Genomic DNA, 19,742 nt, shown 5'->3' with positions numbered 1-19,742 from the left:
CAAGGCTATATTTTCCCCACCTTTGCCGGCTCTTTCTTCGGCTCTTTGGGAGATTCAGGTTCGGGTGCTTGGGGTGCAGGCTGGAACTTTGGCTTGGTCTCATGGTTCTCTTCCTGCATCCTCTGACTGAAACCTGCTGGCAGCTCCTCTGAAGGAGAGGAGGGAATGAAAGAAAGCTAGAGTAAAACGAGTCAGTCAGAGGATCAGTGAGAAGTTTATTGCGATAAGAAGGTAAAAAGAACGGACAATTTGAAAATCAAAGTACCATCTTTCAGGTTCAGGCAAAGCCAGTCGAGGGCAGAGTGCAGGTCTCCTCCATACAACACACTGCTTTTCATGGCTTCCTCAATGTGCTCCGTCTTAAACTTGAACTTCTGCAGAGCTAAGTAGAGATCCTGTAAAACACAATCACAGGCTACATCATGACAGTGTAACACAAAGCATGACATTAGAATAGATTAACAAAATACATAATGACAGACATGTGAATCAAGGCTCGTTTGTTACTGTGACACATGATATTCTTTACCAGCAGTTTCTTGTTGGTGAGTCTTCCTGATATCGGTCCTTTGTCTCCATTCTCTTGCCTGAAATCATTGATCAGTTTGATGATCTTCTTCTCCAAGTCTGTTTGAATGACAACCTGTAACAGAAGTAAAACATTTCAGGACGTGTTTATAAAGTAGTAGGCTAATAACAGGATTAAACATCAGTCTATTCTGCACACTTACTTTGAGTATAGACTTGTCAGTGACTCCTCCTGTGTCCACTTGTGCTGTGTTTGTGAGGCTGTAGGTCTTTGGACCTGTCAAACGAGTCAATGAAAGTGTCAGACTCACATAGATGGTTTAATTATGCCTGCCATATGCCATCCAACATTGAATCATGTATTACAGGCTATCATTACCCACCAGGGGTTTCTGACTCATAACAACAGCCACAGTCTTCTGAGACCTAACTCTGCTCAGATCTAGCTAGCTAACTAGACATTACTTTATATGAGTGACATACCTTTTGGCTTGTTTTCTTTCACAGCAGCTTTAGCAGGAGTTGGCTTCTGCTTTTTCCCAGTAGTAGCAGGGTCAGCCACGCCGTTTCCAGCAGCAGGAACATTGTTGCCTGCTGCTGCCGGTTGGACTGTAGGGACAGTGGCTGATTTCTTCTTCTTTCCACCCATTGAGAGACTGCGATCTGTTGCCCTACAGGTCTAATACATTTAAAAACATCAGTCAACAGCTAATTTCATATGTTTCTTAAAATATGACGGTTGTCTGGCTACTCTAAAAACAGATAGCTAGCTAGTAACGTTAGCTAGTTAGAAAACAGCTACACCTTGCAGACACCGGTGAAAAGACACAAGCACTTACAACGCAATCTGTCTGTCACGTTATAATAACACGTTATAACACCGCTGTACTAGACTAGTATATCGGCAGTATAAACGATTGACTATTCAAGAGTGGAGTCCAGCATATTTTCTATATTCATAATAATGCTGTGGCTAGTTTGCCAAATAATAAAACGCGTCTAAAATATTTTTCGCGAGTTATGAATTGGTAGTTTCCGTTTGCCGTAGCGGAAGTAATATTGTTGCATTGTGGGATTTGTGTGTTTTCATCTTGCAATCATGGCGGACGCCTTTGGAGACGATTTGTTCAGCGTGTTCGATGAAGAACAAACATCTTCAACTAAAAAGAAACCACCAATACCTGAAAAGGGGTATGTTAGTTATGGGTTTTCATTCGGTTAGAAAGTTATTTTCAATTCATAAAGTAATGACACAGACAACTATCAAATGAGAACACTCGCAAACAGCATCTAGCCTTGCTGGCTAAATAATGCTAACGACGGCTAGCTACTAACTTTGCAGCCCAATGCCTAACGTTACATTTACACTGGTTTATATTTAATCCCAGACTCTTGGGAGTGAGACTTGTGTGTTTACCAGTATGAACATTTTGCCACATTTTATTCGTTCAAATATCTAGTGTTAGTGATTTTAGCTATAGTATAGTCGGAAGGTAACTATCAAACTAGGCAGCATTCTGCCTTCTCCCTACAGTCCTCAGACATTAACTTCGTCCACGATGGCCTCGTGAACTACATTACAATCCCGACGCTGTGTTAACGTTTAGACACGTAGATACGCATCGGTTGCAATATGGCTGGTATTAAAGATGGTAGATAAATTACGTTATTTTACTCACGCCGTTGACTTTTGAAATAAATGGTCAGTTCCGGTCTGCTTAACGGGGTTGATCTCCCATGCACCAATCCGATAGCGGCTGGGTCTGGTCTGCTTAGTTAATTGGCTGTAATTTAACGGGGGGGGGGGCACTTCTGTCTCTGGTATTACAGGTGTAATCCTTCCCAATATGCCATTCTGTACAGATGTTTCACTGTGTCCCTCATTCAGTTTGAAGTTTGACCCTTATCAAAGGACCACACTTTGGAAGATCAGCCAGATATTGCTGTGGAATAATAACCTGCCAAGATATGGAGCAGTAGTAAATATATATGTATATGTGGACACCCCTTCAAATGAGTGGATTTGGCCATTTCAGTCACACCCATTGCTGACAGGTGTATAAAATAGAACACACAGAGCTCAGTGACTTTCAGCGTGGCACTGTCCTAGTATGTCACATTTCTGCCCTGCTAAAGCTGCCCTTGTCAACTGTAAGTGCTGGAAACGCCTTGGAACCATTACGGCTCAGCCGCAAAGTGGTAGGCCATGCGAGCTCACAGAACGGGAGTGCTGAAGCGCGTACCAATCGTCTGGCCTCAGTTGCAACGCTCACTACCGAGTTCCAAGCTGCCTCCGGAAGCAACGTCAGCTTCATGAAATGGGTTTCCATGGCCGAGCAGCAGCACACAAGCCCTAGAGTTCCATGAACATGGTTATGCCTAACATTTTTGAAGCATTAGACCAGAACCTTGATACTGTTTGAACATTAGTCATGAAGATTAGGCTATTTTGCAATGCCAAGCGTCGGCTGGAGTGGTGTAAAGCTCGCCGCCATTGGACTCTGGAGCACTGGAAAGGCGTTGTCTAGAGTGATGAATCACGCTTCACCATCTGGCAGTTCGACGGCCGAATCTAGCTTTGGCAGATGCCAGGAGAACGCTACCTGCACCAATGCATAGTGCCAACTGTAAAGTTTGGTGGAGGAGGAATAATGGTCTGGGGATGTTTTTCATGGTTTGGGCTAGGCCCCTTAGTTCCAGTGAAGGGAAATTGTAACGCTTCAGCATACAATGACATTCTAGACAATTCTGTGCTTCCATCTTTGTGGCAACAGTTTTGGGAATGCATTTTCCTGTTTCAGCATGACAATGCCCCCATGCACAAATGAGGTCCATACAAAAATGGTTTGTCAAGATCGGTGTGAAAGAACAAGACTGGCCTGCACAGGGTCCTAACCTCAACCCATCAATCAACTTTGGGATGAATTGGAACGCTGACTGCGAGCCAGGTCTAATCGCCCAACATCAGTGACCGACCTCACTAATGCTCTTGTGGCTGAATGGAAGCAAGTCCCCGCATCAATGTTCCAACATCTAGTGAAAAGCCTTCTCAGAAGAGTGGAAGCTGTTATAGCAGCAAAAGGGGTAACAAATCCAGATTAATGCCCATGATATTGGAGTGAGATATTCGACGAGCAGGGGTCCACATACTTTTGGCCGTGTAGTGTATCTAATCAATGGAAGATGTAATTTGAAGGAATTAAAAGTTAAAGGATAGACTACAAGGACCAAGAGCCAACAGGTAGGCAGGCTGCTACTTAATATTGTGAATGGAGTTGTTATTTGTAACTGTAGGATGAGAAAGCACATGCACTGCAGCCTCTTCTATTCTAAAGTAACATTACTGATTTATTCTCACTTTTCAGGAAAGCAACCAGTAATAATGATGAACGCGGAAAGAACGAGCCCCCTGCTGCCAAGACCAAGAGGGAAGCAGACAACGACGAGACAGATGAGGTGGTGTTCGGGAAGAAGGCGAAGCTGGAGACTGTCTCTACAGAGGAGATCAAGTAAGATGTGACTTTGAACAATTCTAGATTTGCTGCCTCAAGATCAGATATAGCTACCGCTGCAGCATGGGTTTGAGTCCGGCCCACTGCAATTTCAGTGCACTCTTTCATCTCTACCGACTGCCTAGATTTGTAATTGTGTAAAGTGTTATGGTTCGCTGTTGGTGTAGACACATGGCTATATGATATGCAAATTAGAGTGACGTGTGAATTCTACTCATGGTTGGTTAACGGATTGAATGCTAATGAATATCAAATGGCCATCCCCAGTCTTGCAGACTGCATGCCCAAAGTGAAGGTGGAGCCGGTTGAGACAGTGGAAGGATGCAATCACGAGGTAAGAGCTTTCACAGGTCTTTTGAAATATTAACAAAATATATTTATTTTTTATTAATTTATGAAACCTGGGTATAGTCCAATATATCAACCGGCTTCCCCTTATTGACATTTCTGTTTTCCTTTACCTGAACAGGTAGCCCTGCCAGCCAATGAGGAGTACACACAGCTTAAGCCTCGTGTGGGGAAAGCAGCCAAGGTAGTGTAACTGTAAATCTCTGTTGCGTGGATATGGTGAAAGCACGGTCTGAAAATCAGGGCCTTAAACATTGCCTTGTCAAGTGACTCCAGTCCACCCGTTTCTGTTCCTGCTAACGTCTTACTGGTCTGTTTTGCAGGAGTACCCCTTCATTCTGGATCCCTTCCAACGTGAGGCCATTCTGTGCATAGACAACAACCAGTCAGTGCTTGTGTCTGCCCACACCTCTGCAGGAAAGACTGTCTGTGCAGAGTGAGTTTGACACACTGATTGTATGTTATTTTGTCTGTAAATTAGTTAATTGATTCATGTCACTGATTGGCTCGAGATTCCACTCACCTGATGTCCCAGGTCAAAATCAGTTAATGTACTTAGGACCTCAAGGGCCAGATTAGTGTATCTAGGCAGTCTCTTAAAAACTTTCCCAAACCCTCGTCTACCCCTCCCCCTCCTCCAGGTATGCCATAGCTCTAGCCCTGAGAGGGAAGCAGAGGGTCATCTTCACCAGCCCCATCAAGGCCCTGAGTAACCAGAAGTACAGAGAGATGTACGAAGAGTTCCAAGATGTTGGCTTGATGACCGGTGATGTCACCATCAACCCCACTGCCTCCTGCCTTGTCATGACCACTGAGGTACAACATCAGAGCTTTCCGTTATCAGTCGATTATCATCACATTATCAACTCTCCACTCTGTCTGCTCAACTTGATATTGCCCTTGGCTCCGACCCCTGCTCCGACCTCCGTCCCCTGCTCTCATCTGTCTCCTCTGCTCCATTCTGTATTTTGGAGGGATACGGATAAAATGGAAGACGCATTTCTGTTGGGCATTTGGACAATAAAGTGAACTTCTCCTTATTGTTTCAGATCCTGAGGAGCATGTTGTACCGAGGGTCAGAGGTCATGAGAGAGGTGGCCTGGGTCATCTTTGATGAGATCCATTACATGAGAGATGCAGAGCGTGGCGTGGTCTGGGAGGAGACCATCATCCTGCTTCCTGACAATGTCCACTATGTCTTCCTGTCCGCCACCATCCCCAACGCCAAGCAGTTTGCTGAGTGGATCTGCCACCTCCACAAACAGGTGGGGTTTATTTCATTAACTTGGTCACTTACTTGACTTCCTATAAGAAGCGCAGGCTGTTGACAGACGTCCCCCATCTTGTGCTTCCAGTGGTGTCCACCACATATCCTATTACTTTTAAAGACCCGTCCCCTCGGAACTGTCTAGTGACCGGTCTGCCATCCCCCTGGCTGCCCAGTCTCACTCCAGTGCCAGACTAACCTTGGTCAGCAGAAGGACTGGGCTGCAACACTGGCTGTTCCCTTTCGAAGGCTGAGCACACACTTGGAAAGAATTGACTGAATCGACTTAACTGTAAATAAAGGTTGAATAAATAGTTATTGTGATGAGATGCTAATACTTTACTGGTGACTTCTTCTTGTCCCCGTGCAGCCCTGTCACGTGGTGTATACTGACTTTCGGCCAACCCCCCTGCAGCACTACATCTTCCCAGCAGGTGGCGACGGACTTCACCTTGTGGTGGATGAGAACGTAAGGACATCCACAATACCAGAGGTTTCCTCTGTCTTGACTGTGACAACACGTTGCCTTCTGCATTTACTATACACACAGATGATGCACACCCTGTCACAGTGGAAATACACTTCATTCACTTCATTGTACAGTCATTTTATATATGTATCCATGAAGATAAAGTGGAAATGTTTAGGAGCAGCAAGGGCTCAGTTGTGAAGTGGATGGTGAAGTGGATGGTGAAGTGGATGGCCACACAAGCTCACAGAACCTTACCGCTGATGCGTGTAGGGCATACAAATCATAATTCCTCAGTTGTAACCCTCACTACTGAGTTCCAAACTGCCTCTGGAAGCAATGTTAGCACAATAACTGTTAGTTGGGAGCTTCATGAAATGGGTTTCCATGGCCATGCAGCCGCACTCAAGCCTAAGATCACCATGCGCAATGCCAAATGTTGGCTGGACTGGTGTAAAGCTCTGCGCCATTGGAATCTTGAGCAGTGGAAACGCATTCTCTGGAGTGATGAATCACGCTTCACCGTCTGGCAATCCGACAGGCTAATCTGGGTTTGGCAGATGCCAGGAGAATTATTTTATTTTTATTTAACCAGGTTGGCCAGTTAAGAACAAGTTCTCATTTACATCTGCGACCTGGTCAAGATAAAGCAAAGCAGTGCGACACAAACAACAACACAGTTACACATAAACAAACGTACAGTCAATAACACAATAGAAAAGTCTATATACAGTGTATGCGAATGTAGTAAGATTATGGAGGTAAGGCAATACATTGGACATAGTGGTGAAATAATTACAATTTAGCATTAACACTGGAGTGATAGATGTGCAGAAGATAAATGTGCAAGTAGAAATACTGGGGTGCAAAGGAGCAAAAAAATAAATAACAATATGGGGATGAGGTAGTTGGGTGGGCTATTTACAGATGGGCTGTGTACAGGTGCAGTGATTGGTAAGCTGCTCTGACAGCTGATGCTTAAAGTTAGTAAGGTAGTAATGCTACCTGCCCCAATGCATAGTGCCAACTGTAAAGGAGGAATAATGGTCTGGGGCTGTTTTTCATGGTTCGGGCTAGGTCTGTGTTAAGCATTGCTTGCATCATGCTGTTGTCGTAACAGGCCAGATGGGTTACAGTGATGAGAGCACACAAAAATCACTCCATTATTTAGGTTCGGTTTACAATGTCTGTCAGTGGGATGACTAAGCATGGTGTTAGGTACCTGGCTAAACATGCAAGTATCAGCTTAGTGTGATAGCCATTCACACCTCTGGGAATAGTAGCTTAGTGATAACTATTCACACCTCTGGGAATAGTAGCTTAGTGATAACTATTCACACCTCTGGGAATAGTAGCTTAGTGATAACTATTCACACCTCTGGGAACAGTAGCTTAGTGATAACTATTCACACCTCTGGGAACAGTAGCTTAGTGATAACTATTCACACCTCTGGGAACAGTAGCTTAGTGATAACTATTCACACCTCTGGGAACAGTAGCTTAGTGATAACTATTCACACCTCTGGGAACAGTAGCTTAGTGATAACTATTCACACCTCTGGGAACAGTAGCTTAGTGATAACTATTCACACCTCTGGGAACAGTAGCTTAGTGATAACTATTCACACCTCTGGGAACAGTAGCTTAGTGATAACTATTCACACCTCTGGGAACAGTAGCTTAGTGATAACTATTCACACCTCTGGGAACAGTAGCTTAGTGATAACTATTCACACCTCTGGGAACAGTAGCTTAGTGATAACTATTCACACCTCTGGGAACAGTAGCTTAGTGATAACTATTCACACCTCTGGGAACAGTAGCTTAGTGATAACTATTCACACCTCTGGGAACAGTAGCTTAGTGATAACTATTCACACCTCTGGGAACAGTAGCTTAGTGATACCTATTCACACCTCTGGGAACAGTAGCTTAGTGATAACTATTCACACCTCTGGGAACAGTAGCTTAGTGATAACTATTCACACCTCTGGGAATAGTAGCTTAGTGATAACTATTCACACCTCTGGGAATAGAATGTGAAATGAGCCCAGAGTGTCTGATCGTGTCTACTCTAGGGTCGGTTATTGACCCAGAGTGTCTGATCGTGTCTTGTCTCCTCCAGGGAGAGTTCAGAGAGGACAACTTCAACACGGCCATGCAGGTGCTGAGAGACACAGGGGACTCTGGGGGCAGCAGCGGAGGGGGCAAGTGGGACACCAAGGGACGCAAAGGAGGAACACGAGGTGTGTGACTAACTGCCTATACTGCTGACCACAAGTATTAATGTGAGCCAAGTTTTGTCAGATGATTCAGTGTCATCTAAATTTGGGTTTCAAAATTCCTGGAATATTACCCAAAATCCCTTGTTTTGTTCACTGTGTGTTGTCTCCTTTAGGGCCGTCCAACGTGTTCAAGATCGTGAAGATGATCATGGAGAAGAACTTCCAGCCGGTTATCATCTTCAGCTTCAGTAAGAAGGAGTGTGAGGCCTACGCCCTGCAGGTGTCCAAGCTGGACTTCAACACAGGTAGCTACTCCCTCGATGACTGTCCTAATGAGAATTCATTAGAGCACACCATAGCAATGCGCTTTGCAGAGGAAAACAGGTGATTCTTATTGGACATATTCAGGTAGTCTGCCTCCACCAGTCTGTTTTCTTCTATTTGGTGCCTGCTGAGTACAACCATGTACCTCCTCCAAGGGTGGGACGGGAATGTCAGGAATTTTGCTAACGGTGTTTTTAATAGTCGGCATCACTCAAAAGGGATTCAAACAGGGCCTAAAATTAACCTGCCAGCTGCGGGTAGATTTCACCAGCCACGTTGGCGTGTGGTCAGGGCTCCACAGTGCTAGCATTTCATTAGTAAATAAAAAGTGTATGGTATCTGTATAGTGTGGCGTCTCTGTGGGGGGATGTCTGTATGGTGTGTGGCTCCACAGTGCTAGCATTTCACTCGCATTTGTAAATAAAAATTGTGGTGTCTGTCTGTATGGTGTGTGGTGTCTGTGTGTGTGGTATCTCTGTGTGTGTGTGTGTGGTATCTCTGTGTGTGTGGCGTGTCTGTATGGTGTGTGTGTTAGAGGTCGACCGATTATGATTTTTCAACGCCAATACCGATTATTGGAGGACCAAAAAAGCCAATACCGATTAGTCGGCCGATTTTCCTTTTTAAATGTATTTATTTGTAATAATGACAATTACAACAATACTGAATGAACACTTATTTTAACTTAATATAGTACATCAATAAAATCAATTTAGTCTCATAATAAATAATGAAACATGTTCAATTTGGTTTAAATAATGCAAAAACAAAGTGTTGGAGAAGAATGTAAAAGTGCAATATGTGCCATGTAAGAAAGCTAACGTTTAAGTTCCTTGCTCAGAACATGAGAACATATGAAAGCTGGTGGTTCCTTTTAACATGAGTCTTCAATATTCCCAGGTAAGAAGTTGTAGGTTGTATATATTATAGGAATTATGGGACCAATTCTCTCTTCGATTTGTATTTCATATACCTTTGACTATTGGATGTTTTTATAGGCACTTTAGTATTGCCAGTGTAACAGTATAGCTTCCGTCCCTCTCTTCGCTCCTACCTGGGCTCGAACCAGGAACACATCGACAACAGCCACCCTCGAAGCAGTGTTACTCATGCAGAGCAAGGGGGAAAAACTACTCCAAGTCTCAGAGCGAGTGACGTTTGAAACACTATTAGCGCGCACCCGGCTGACTAGCTAGCCATTTCACATCGGTTACACCAGCCTAATCTTGGGAGTTGACAGGCTTGAAGTCATAAACAGTGCAATGCATTGCGAAGGGCTGCTGGTAAACGCAGGAAAGTGCTGTATGAATGAATGCTTACGAGCCTGCTGCTGCCTACCATCGCTCAGTCAGACTGCTCTATCAAATCATAGACTTAATTATAATATAATAAACACACAGAAATGGGAGCATTCGGTCATTAATATGGTCGAATCCGCAAACTATCATCTCGAAAACAAAACATTTTTCCTGTCAGTGAAATACGGAACCGTTCCGTATTTTATCTAGCGGGTGGCATCCCTAAGTCTAAATATTCCTGTTACATTGCACAACCTTCAATGTTATGTCATAATTACGTAAAATTCTGGCAAATTAGTTCGCAACGAGCCAGGCGGCCCAAACTGCTGCATATACGCTTACTGTTTGCAAGAGAAGTGACACATTTTCCCAATTTAAAAGAAATTCATGTTAGCAGGCAATATTAACTAAATATGCAGGTGTAAAAATATATACTTGTGTATTGATTTTAAGAAATGCATTGATGTTTATGGTTGAAGCAACGTGTACCTAAGCGATTACATGCAACGCAGGACAGGCTAGATAAACTAGTAATATCATCAACCATCAACTAGTGATTATGATTGATTGATTGTTTTTTATAAGATAAGTTTATTGCTTGCTAGCAACTTACCTTGGCTTCTTACTGCATTCGCGTAACAGGCAGGCTCCTCGTGGAGTGCAATGTAAAGCAGGTGGTTAGAGCGTTGGACTAGTTTAACCGTAAGGTTGCAAGATTAAATCCCCAAGCTGACAAGGTAAAAATCTGTCGTTCTGCCCCTGAACAAGGCAGTTCTTAGGCCGTCATTAAAAATAAGAATGTGTTCTTAACTGACTTGCCTAGTTAAAAAATATTTATAAAACAAAATACAAATCGGCAAATCGGCAGCCCAAAATACCGATTGTTATGAAAACTTGAAATCGGCCCTAATTAATTGGCCATTCTGATTTAATCGGTCGACCTCTAGTGTCTGTGTCGTGTCTGTCTGTGTGGTGTCTGTCTGGTGTGTGGTTGTGTGGTGTCTGTCTGGTGTGTGGGTGTGTGGTGTCTGTGTGTGTGGTGTCTGTGTGTGTGGTGTCTGTGTGTGTGTATGGTGTGTGGGTGTGTATGGTGTGTGTGGGGTCTGTCTGGTGTGTGGGTGTGTGTGGTGTCTGTCTGGTGTGTGGGTGTGTGTGGTGTCTGTCTGGTGTGTGTGGTGTGTGGGTGTGTGTGGTGTCTGTCTGGTGTGTGGGTGTGTGTGGTGTCTGTCTGGGGGGTGGGTGTGTGTGGTGTCTGTATGGGGGGTGGGTGTGTGTGGTGTCTGTATGGGGGTGGGTGGGTGTGTGTGGTGTCTGTATGGGGGGTGGGTGTGTGTGGTGTCTGTATGGGGGTGGGTGTGTGTGGTGTCTGTATGGGGGTGGGTGTGTGTGGTGTCTGTATGGGGGGTGGGTGTGTGTGGTGTCTGTATGGGGGGTGGGTGTGTGTGGTGTCTGTATGGGGGGTGGGTGTGTGTGGTGTCTGTATGGGGGTGGGTGTGTGTGGTGTCTGTATGGGGGGTGGGTGTGTGTGGTGTCTGTATGGGGGTGGGTGTGTGTGGTGTCTGTATGGGGGTGGGTGTGTGTGGTGTCTGTATGGGGGGTGGGTGTGTGTGGTGTCTGTATGGGGGGTGGGTGTGTGTGGTGTCTGTATGGGGGTGGGTGTGTGTGGTGTCTGTATGGGGGGTGGGTGTGTGTGGTGTCTGTATGGGGGGTGGGTGTGTGGTGTCTGTATGGGGGGTGGTGTGTGTGGTGTCTGTATGGGGGTGGTGTGTGTGGTGTCTGTATGGGGGGTGGTGTGTGTGGTGTCTGTATGGGGGGTGGGGTGTGTGGTGTCTGTATGGGGGGTGGGTGTGTGTGGTGTCTGTATGGGGGGTGGGTGTGTGGTGTCTGTATGGGGGTGGGTGTGTGGTGTCTGTATGGGGGTGGGTGTGTGGTGTCTGTATGGGGGGTGGGTGTGTGGTGTCTGTATGGGGGGTGGGTGTGTGGTGTCTGTATGGGGGGTGGGTGTGTGGTGTCTGTATGGGGTGGGTGTGGCGTGTCTGTGTGTGGCGTGTGTGTGTGGGGTGTGTGTGTGGCGTCTGTGTATGGGGCGTGTGTGTATGTGGGGCGTGTGTGGGGTGTCTGTATGTGGGGCGTGTGTGGGGTGTCTGTATATGGGGCGTGTGTGGGGTGTCTGTATATGGGGCGTGCGTGTCTGTATGGTGTGTGGGTGCGTGCGTGTCTGTATGGTGTGTGGGTGCGTGCGTGTCTGTATGGTGTGTGGGTGCGTGCGTGTCTGTATGGTGTGTGGGTGCGTGCGTGTCTGTATGGTGTGTGGGTGCGTGCGTGTCTGTATGGTGGGTGTGTGGTGTGTCTGTATGGGGTGTGTGTGGTGTGTCTGTATGGGGTGTGTGTGTGGGGTCTGTATATGGGGTGTGTGTGTGGGGTCTGTATATGGGTTGTGTGTGGGGTGTCTGTATGGGGGTGTCTGTATGGTGTGTGTGCGTGTGTGGGTGCGTGTGTGTGTCTGTATGGTGTGTGTGTGTGTGGTGTGTGTGTCTGTGTGGTGTGTGTGTCTGTATGGGGTGTGTGTGTGTCTGTGTGGTGTGTGTGTGGTGTGTGTGTGTGTGTGTGTGTGTGTGTGTGTGTGTGTGTGTGTGTGTGTCTGTGTGGTGTGTGTGTGTGTGTCTGTGTGGTGTGTGTGTGTGTCTGTGTGGTGTGTGTGTGTGTCTGTGTGTGTGTGTGTGTGTCTGTGTGGTGTGTGTGTATGGTGTGTGTGTGTGTCTGTGTATGGTGTGTGTGTGTGTGTGTGTGTCTGTGTGGTGTCTGTGTATGGTGTGTGGTGTGTCTGTATGGTGTGTGTGGGGTCTGTATATGGGGTGTGTGTGTGGGGTGTGTATGGGGGGTGTGGTGTCTGTATGGGGGGGTGTCTGTATGGTGTGGTGTCTGTATGGTGCGTGTGGTGTGTGTGTGTGTGTGTGTGTGTGTCTGTGTGTATGGTGTGTGTGGTGTCTGTGTGTATGGTGTGTCTGTGTGGTGTCTGTGTGTATGGTGTGTGTGTGTGGTGTGTCTGTATGGTGTGTGTGTGGTGTGTGTGTGTGTGTGGTGTGTCTGTATGGTGTGTGTGTGTGGTGTGTCTGTATGGTGTGTGTGTGTGTGGTGTCTGTATGGTGTGTGGTGTCTGTATGGTGTGGGTGTATGTGGTGTCTGTATTGTGGGTGTATGTATGGTTTGTTTGTGTGGTGTCTGTGTGTTTGTGTGTAGGGGGTGTGGTGTCGTCTGTGGTGTGTGTGTGTGTGTGTATGGTGTGTGGTGTGTGGTGTATGGTGTGTGGTGTGTCTGTATGGTGTGTGTGTGTGTGTGTGTGGTGTCTGTATGGTGTCTGTGTGTGTGTGTGTGTGGTGTCTGTATGGTGTGGGTGTATGTGGTGTCTGTATTGTGTATGGTTTGTGTGTGTTTGTGTGGTGTCTGTGTGTGTGTGGTGTGTTTGTGTGTGGTGTCTGTATGGTCTGTGTTTGTGTGTGGTGTCTGTATGGTCTGTGTGTGTGTGTGGTGTCTGTGTGTGTTTGTGTGTGGGGGGTGTGGTGTCGTCTGTGTGGTGTCTTCTGTGTGGGGGGTGTGGTGTGTGTGTGTGGTGTGTGTTTGTGTGTGTGTGTGTTTGTGTGTGGTGTCTGTGGTTTGTGTGTGGTGTCTGTGTGGTTGTGTGTGGTGTCTGTGGTTTGTGTGTGGTGTCTGTGTTTGTGTGTGGTGTGTGTTTGTGTGTGGTGTCTGTATGGTCTGTTTGTGTGTGGTGTCTGTATGGTGTGTTTGTGTGTGGGGTCTGTATGGTGTGTTTGTGTGTGGGGTCTGTATGGTGTGTTTGTGTGTGGGGTCTGTGTGGTGTCTGTATGTGTGTCTATGGTGTGTGTGTGGTGTCTGTATATGTGGTGTGTGTGTGGTGTCTGTATATGGGGTGTGTGTGTGGTGTCTGTATATGGGGTGTGTGTGTGGTGTCTGTATATGGGGTGTGTGTGTGGTGTCTGTATATGGGGTGTGTGTGTGGTGTCTGTATATGGGGTGTGTGTGTGGTGTCTATATGGGGTGTGTGTGTGGGGGGGTGTGGTGTCTGTATATGGGGGGGGTGTCTGGTGTGGGTGGTGTCTGTATGGTGCGTGTGTGTATGGTGTGTGGTGTGTGTCTGTATGGTGTGTGGTGTGTGTCTGTATGGTGTGTGGGTGTGTGTCTGTGGTGTGGGTGTGTGTCTGTGGTGGGTGTGTGTCTGTGGTGTGTGTGTGTCTGTGGTGTGTGTGTGTGTCTGTGGTGTGTGTGTGTGTGTCTGTGGGGTGTGTGTGTGTGTCTGTGGTGTGTGTGTTTGTGTGTGGTTTGTGTGTGGTGTGTGTTTGTGTGTGGTGTGTGTTTGTTTGTGTGTGGTGTGTTTGTGTGTGGTGTCTGTATGGTGTGTTTGTGTGGTGTCTGTATGGTGTGTTTGTGTGTGGTGTCTGTATGGTGTGTTTGTGTGTGGTGTCTGTATGGTGTGTTTGTGTGTGGTGTCTGTATGGTGTCTGTATATGGTGGTGTCTGTGTGGGGGTGTGTGTCTGTCTTTGTGGTGTCGTGTGTGTATGGTGTGTGGTGTGTGTCTGTATGGTGTGTGTGGTGTCTGTCTGTGTGGTGTGTGTCTGTGTGGTGTGTGTGTGTCTGTATGGTGTGTCTGGTGTGTGTCTGTGTGTGTGTGTGTCTGTGGTGTGTGTGGCTGTGTGGTGGCTGTGGTGTCTGTAGGGTGTTGTGTGTTTGTGTGTGGTGTGGTGTCTGTGGTGTGTGTGTTGTGTGTGTGTGTGTGTGTGTGTGTGGTGTGTGTATGGTGTGTTTGTGTGTGGTGTCTGTATGGTGTGTTTGTGTGTGGTGTCTGTATGGTGTGTTTGTGTGTGGTGTCTGTATGGTGTGTTTGTGTGTGGTGTCTGTATGGTGTGTTTGTGTGTGGTGTCTGTATGGTGTGTTTGTGTGTGGTGTCTGTGTGGTGTCTGTATATGGTGTGTCTGTGTGGGGGGTGTCGTGTCTGTCTTTGTGGTGTCGTTACTTTGTGGTGTGTGTGGTGTCTGTATGGTGTATGGTGTGTCTGGTGTCTGTCTGTGTGGTGTCATGTCTGTGTGGTGTGTGTTGTCTGTATGGTGTGTCTGGTGTCGTGTCTGTGTGGTGTCGTGTCTGTGGTGTGGTGGCTGTGTGGTGGCTGTGGTGTCTGTAGGGTGTCTTTGTCGTGTCTTTGTGGTATGCGTGTGGTGTGTGTGTGTGTGTGTGTGGTGTCTGTATGGTGTGTGTGTGTGGTGTCTGTATGGTGTGTGTGGTGTCTGTATAGTGTGTGTGTGGTGTCATTTTTTTTTGTAAAAAGGTATTTTGAAATCTACCAGCCACAATGTTCATTTTAACTGTACATGTAGCTCTCTCTCCTTTGCTGTCTTTGTGGTGTGACTAACAATACAAACTAAATCCACTGATTTGAAGGCAGAGCATGTCAGCCATGGGCTACATAAAAGCATGCCACTCAATACTGGACTACGCAACCTTTCTGTGTGCAGATCTGTCCCAAATGGAACCCACGAGTCAGAGTACGTTCTGCATAGCTGGTCGAAAGTTCACGCTTTCGTGTGTGATTTGATTAAGTCAGTTAAGTGCAAGAGCACCAAATGTTCTCTGTTCAGTGGCCAGACTAGGATGGCTGCGTATCCAGCGAGCCGACTCCTCCAGCAGACATCAATATACCCCATTGTGCTTTCTTGGCTGCTTTTAGATCTCTGCTCCACTTACAGTGAAGAAATGCATTATGGGGTACTGCCCAGTCAGTCTCTGAGGGGGGAGAGACAACACAGTGTAATGATAAAGATGATGGAGTAGATAAATCTTGGCTTGACCCGACAGAGGTTTCTATCCCTCCATCCTGACCAGAGGTTGTTTGTACTAAAATAACAAATATTTTGACATTCTTCCTCCCTTTGTTGTTGCGTTGCAACACACTGACGCTCATACATCTTGTGAAAGATTTTGTTTACACAACCAATTTGGTAAGCCGTGTGTGATGTGTGGTTTACGCAGAAGGTTTTGCAATTCCTCTCTCTCTCTCTTACTCTCTCACACTCAACCTGTTTATCATCGTAGCAGTTCTTTAATAGCGCCGTAGCAGTTCTTTAATAGCGCCGTAGCAGTTCTTTAATAGCGCCGTAGCAGTTCTTTAATAGCGCCGTAGCAGTTCTTTAATAGCGCCGTAGCAGTTCTTTAATAGCGCCGTAGCAGTTCTTTAATAGCGCCGTAGCCGTTCTTTAATAAGCGCCGTAGCAGTTCTTTAATAGCGCCGTAGCAGTTCTTTAATAGCGCCGTAGCAGTTCTTTAATAGCGCCGTAGCAGTTCTTTAATAAGCGCCCGTAGCAGTTCTTTAATAGCGCCCGTAGCAGTTCTTTAATAGCGCCGTAGCAGTTCTTTAATAGCGCCGTAGCAGTTCTTTAATAGCGCCGTAGCAGTTCTTTAATAGCGCCGTAGCAGTTCTTTAATAGCGCCGTAGCAGTTCTTTAATAGCGCCGTAGCAGTTCTTTAATAGCGCCGTAGCCGTTCTTTAATAGCGCCGTAGCAGTTCTTTAATAGCGCCCGTAGCAGTTCTTTAATAAGCGCCGTAGCAGTTCTTTAATAGCGCCGTAGCAGTTCTTTAATAAGCGCCGTAGCCGTTCTTTAATAGCGCCCGTAGCCGTTCTTTAATAGCGCCGTAGCAGTTCTTTAATAGCGCCCGTAGCAGTTCTTTAATAGCGCCGTAGCAGTTCTTTAATAAGCGCCGTAGCCGTTCTTTAATAAGCGCCCGTAGCCGTTCTTTAATAGCGCCGTAGCCGTTCTTTAATAGCGCCGTAGCCGTTCTTTAATAGCGCCGTAGCCGTTCTTTAATAGCGCCGTAGCAGTTCTTTAATAGCGCCGTAGCCGTTCTTTAATAGCGCCGTAGCAGTTCTTTAATAGCGCCGTAGCAGTTCTTTAATAGCGCCGTAGCAGTTCTTTAATAGCGCCGTAGCAGTTCTTTAATAGCGCCCGTAGCCGTTCTTTAATAAGCGCCCGTAGCAGTTCTTTAATAGCGCCGTAGCCGTTCTTTAATAGCGCCCGTAGCAGTTCTTTAATAGCGCCGTAGCAGTTCTTTAATAGCGCCCGTAGCCGTTCTTTAATAAGCGCCCGTAGCAGTTCTTTAATAGCGCCCGTAGCCGTTCTTTAATAGCGCCCGTAGCAGTTCTTTAATAGCGCCGTAGCAGTTCTTTAATAGCGCCGTAGCAGTTCTTTAATAGCGCCGTAGCAGTTCTTTAATAGCGCCGTAGCCGTTCTTTAATAGCGCCGTAGCAGTTCTTTAATAGCGCCGTAGCAGTTCTTTAATAGCGCCGTAGCCGTTCTTTAATAGCGCCGTAGCCGTTCTTTAATAGCGCCGTAGCAGTTCTTTAATAGCGCCGTAGCCGTTCTTTAATAGCGCCGTAGCAGTTCTTTAATAGCGCCGTAGCCGTTCTTTAATAGCGCCGTAGCCGTTCTTTAATAAGCGCCCGTAGCCGTTCTTTAATAGCGCCCGTAGCCGTTCTTTAATAGCGCCCGTAGCCGTTCTTTAATAGCGCCGTAGCCGTTCTTTAATAGCGCCGTAGCCGTTCTTTAATAGCGCCGTAGCAGTTCTTTAATAGCGCCGTAGCAGTTCTTTAATAGCGCCGTAGCCGTTCTTTAATAGCGTCGTGATAAGGAGCAGCACTGTTGTAGTTTCGTCTAAGTTGTAATTATAGAAACAGAGCTGCTGGTCTGTTTTCAGGTTTAGGCAAATCCAGTGTTTCTTTAACCCTGTCCTCAGGACTCCAAGGGCTGCACATTTCGTTTTTTTGCCCTAGTACTACACAGCTGATTCAACTAATCATCCAGCTTTGATTATTTAACTCAGCTGTGTAGTACCAGGGCAAAAAAACAAAATGTGCAGCCCTTCGTGTCCCCAGGACGGCAAGGATTGTAGTAATGCTACTGAGGATCATAGAGAGAAGGGAGCCACGTGAGTCAGTCTTTCTCTTCTCTCTCCCTCCTGACCCCTGGCCATCTTTTTCTCTTTCCCCTCCCCGTCTAATGAACTTCTCTGGCTGGGGTTTAATCCTTTATGACACATTGTTTCTGGGCTGTGTTTCTGGAACTGTCAGACATGGCTTTTCCTCTGTGACACTGGCCCTGGAATCAACCAACCAACAGCATCACAGACTGACTGGATCTATGATGCGTAGTCACATGTTGAAGTGTCTGCTGCTGTCTAATTGACTGATAAAGTGTCCCGTTGTTAAATAAGTAGTCTGTCACTTCACTAGGCTACCAAGAGAATCAGACTATGATAAATGATCATATGTTTCAGTTTCTCAGGCTGACCTGGATGTCATCTGTTAAACTGTGTGGTGTGGTGCCTGTATGATGTCTGTGTATGGTGTGGTGCCTGTATGGTGTGGCGCCGTTATTGTGTCTGTATGGTGTGGTGCCTGTATGGTGTCTGTGTATGGTGTGGCATCTGTATAGTGTCTGTGTATGGTGTGGTGCCTGTATGGTGTGGTGCCTGTATGGTGTCTGTGTGGTGCCTGTATGGTGTGGCATCTGTATAGTGTCTGTGTATGGTGTGGTGCCTGTATGGTGTGGCACCGTTATTGTGTCTGTATGGTGTGGTGCCTGTATGGTGTCTGTGTGTGGTGTGGCGCCTGTATAGTGTCTGTGTGTGGTGTGGCGCCTGTATTGTGTCTGTGTGGTGTGGCGCCTGTATAGTGTCTGTGTGTGGTGTGGCGCCTGTATAGTGTCTGTGTGTGGTGTGGCGCCTGTATTGTGTCTGTGTGGTGTGGCGCCTGTATAGTGTCTGTGTGTGGTGTGGCGCCTGTATTGTGTGTGGTGTGGCGCCTGTATAGTGTGGCGTGTGTGTGGTGTGGCGCCTGTATAGTGTCTGTGTGTGGTGTGGCGCCTGTATAGTGTCTGTGTGTGGTGTGGCGCCTGTATAGTGTCTGTGTGTGGTGTGGCGCCTGTATAGTGTCTGTGTGTGGTGTGGCGCCTGTATAGTGTCTGTGTGTGGTGTGGCGCCTGTATAGTGTCTGTGTGTGGTGTGGCGCCTGTATAGTGTCTGTGTGTGGTGTGGCGCCTGTATAGTGTCTGTGTGTGGTGTGGCGCCTGTATAGTGTCTGTGTGTGGTGTGGCGCCTGTATAGTGTCTGTGTGTGGTGTGGCGCCTGTATAGTGTCTGTGTGTGGTGTGGCGCCTGTATAGTGTCTGTGTGTGGTGTGGCGCCTGTATAGTGTCTGTGTGTGGTGTGGCGCCTGTATAGTGTCTGTGTGTGGTGTGGCGCCTGTATAGTGTCTGTGTGTGGTGTGGCGCCTGTATAGTGTCTGTGTGTGGTGTGGCGCCTGTATAGTGTCTGTGTGTGGTGTGGCGCCTGTATAGTGTCTGTGTGTGGTGTGGCGCCTGTATAGTGTCTGTGTGTGGTGTGGCGCCTGTGTATGGTATTTCTATAGCGGTGTGAACACTTTTATATTTGAGTCATTTAGCAGACTTCCTTATCCAGAGCAACTTACAGGAGCAAATAGGGTTGAGTGCCTTGCTCAAGGGCTCGTGGATCTAACAGCGACCTTTTTGCTCTTAGTCCAACACTCTGCGTGGCAGTTATGTGGTTGTGTGAGGACACCAACCATAAGCCCGTTCTCCCTCTGGTTCTTTCATCTCCACAATGTGTGTTTGTCTGTTTGGAACCTCTGTGTTAAGACGTGTATATTAAATAACTCTTGATGTATTTGTCTGTGTGATGGACTCTGTGTG

The 19,742-nt window shown here is 46.8% G+C and overlaps 2 protein-coding genes and 1 non-coding gene across 4 annotated transcripts in view; 2 read left to right on the top strand and 1 right to left on the bottom strand.

Moving 5' to 3' along the window:
- The window catches only part of dhx29 (DEAH (Asp-Glu-Ala-His) box polypeptide 29), a 30,028-nt gene extending 27,805 nt beyond the window's left edge, over positions 1 to 2,223 (bottom strand). Inside the window, exons 1-6 of one of the 2 annotated variants that reach the window (XM_014138718.2) lie at positions 2,208 to 2,223; positions 1,012 to 1,207; positions 732 to 805; positions 530 to 643; positions 266 to 395; positions 21 to 148 (exon numbers count right to left, since the gene is read on the bottom strand). In XM_014138718.2, coding sequence (XP_013994193.2) covers positions 21 to 148; positions 266 to 395; positions 530 to 643; positions 732 to 805; positions 1,012 to 1,177 — 612 coding nt within the window. In that variant the 5' untranslated portion in view covers positions 1,178 to 1,207; positions 2,208 to 2,223. Of the gene's footprint in view, positions 1 to 20; positions 149 to 265; positions 396 to 529; positions 644 to 731; positions 806 to 1,011; positions 1,208 to 1,367; positions 1,567 to 2,207 lie in introns of those variants that run through there. The other variant, XM_014138717.2, reaches the window with a different exon arrangement.
- Positions 1,580 to 19,742, top strand: part of LOC106568406 (exosome RNA helicase MTR4) — a 74,931-nt gene continuing 56,768 nt past the window's right edge. Inside the window, exons 1-10 of the mRNA XM_014138719.1 lie at positions 1,580 to 1,719; positions 3,894 to 4,037; positions 4,308 to 4,374; positions 4,510 to 4,572; positions 4,712 to 4,824; positions 5,030 to 5,204; positions 5,438 to 5,653; positions 6,026 to 6,124; positions 8,250 to 8,370; positions 8,523 to 8,654. Coding sequence (XP_013994194.1) covers positions 1,628 to 1,719; positions 3,894 to 4,037; positions 4,308 to 4,374; positions 4,510 to 4,572; positions 4,712 to 4,824; positions 5,030 to 5,204; positions 5,438 to 5,653; positions 6,026 to 6,124; positions 8,250 to 8,370; positions 8,523 to 8,654 — 1,222 coding nt within the window. The 5' untranslated portion in view covers positions 1,580 to 1,627. The remainder of the gene's footprint in view (positions 1,720 to 3,893; positions 4,038 to 4,307; positions 4,375 to 4,509; positions 4,573 to 4,711; positions 4,825 to 5,029; positions 5,205 to 5,437; positions 5,654 to 6,025; positions 6,125 to 8,249; positions 8,371 to 8,522; positions 8,655 to 19,742) is intronic.
- LOC123726271 (small nucleolar RNA SNORA35) lies at positions 5,788 to 5,917 on the top strand. The gene has a single exon (XR_006758661.1). It is a non-coding gene; the product is annotated as a small nucleolar RNA SNORA35 (small nucleolar RNA).

The sequence above is a fragment of the Salmo salar genome, chromosome ssa13, assembly GCF_905237065.1.
Source record: "Salmo salar chromosome ssa13, Ssal_v3.1, whole genome shotgun sequence".
NCBI lineage: Eukaryota > Metazoa > Chordata > Actinopteri > Salmoniformes > Salmonidae > Salmo > Salmo salar.
The sequence above is the reverse complement of the archived record's forward strand: the minus strand, read 5'-3'. Positions and strand labels throughout refer to the sequence as shown.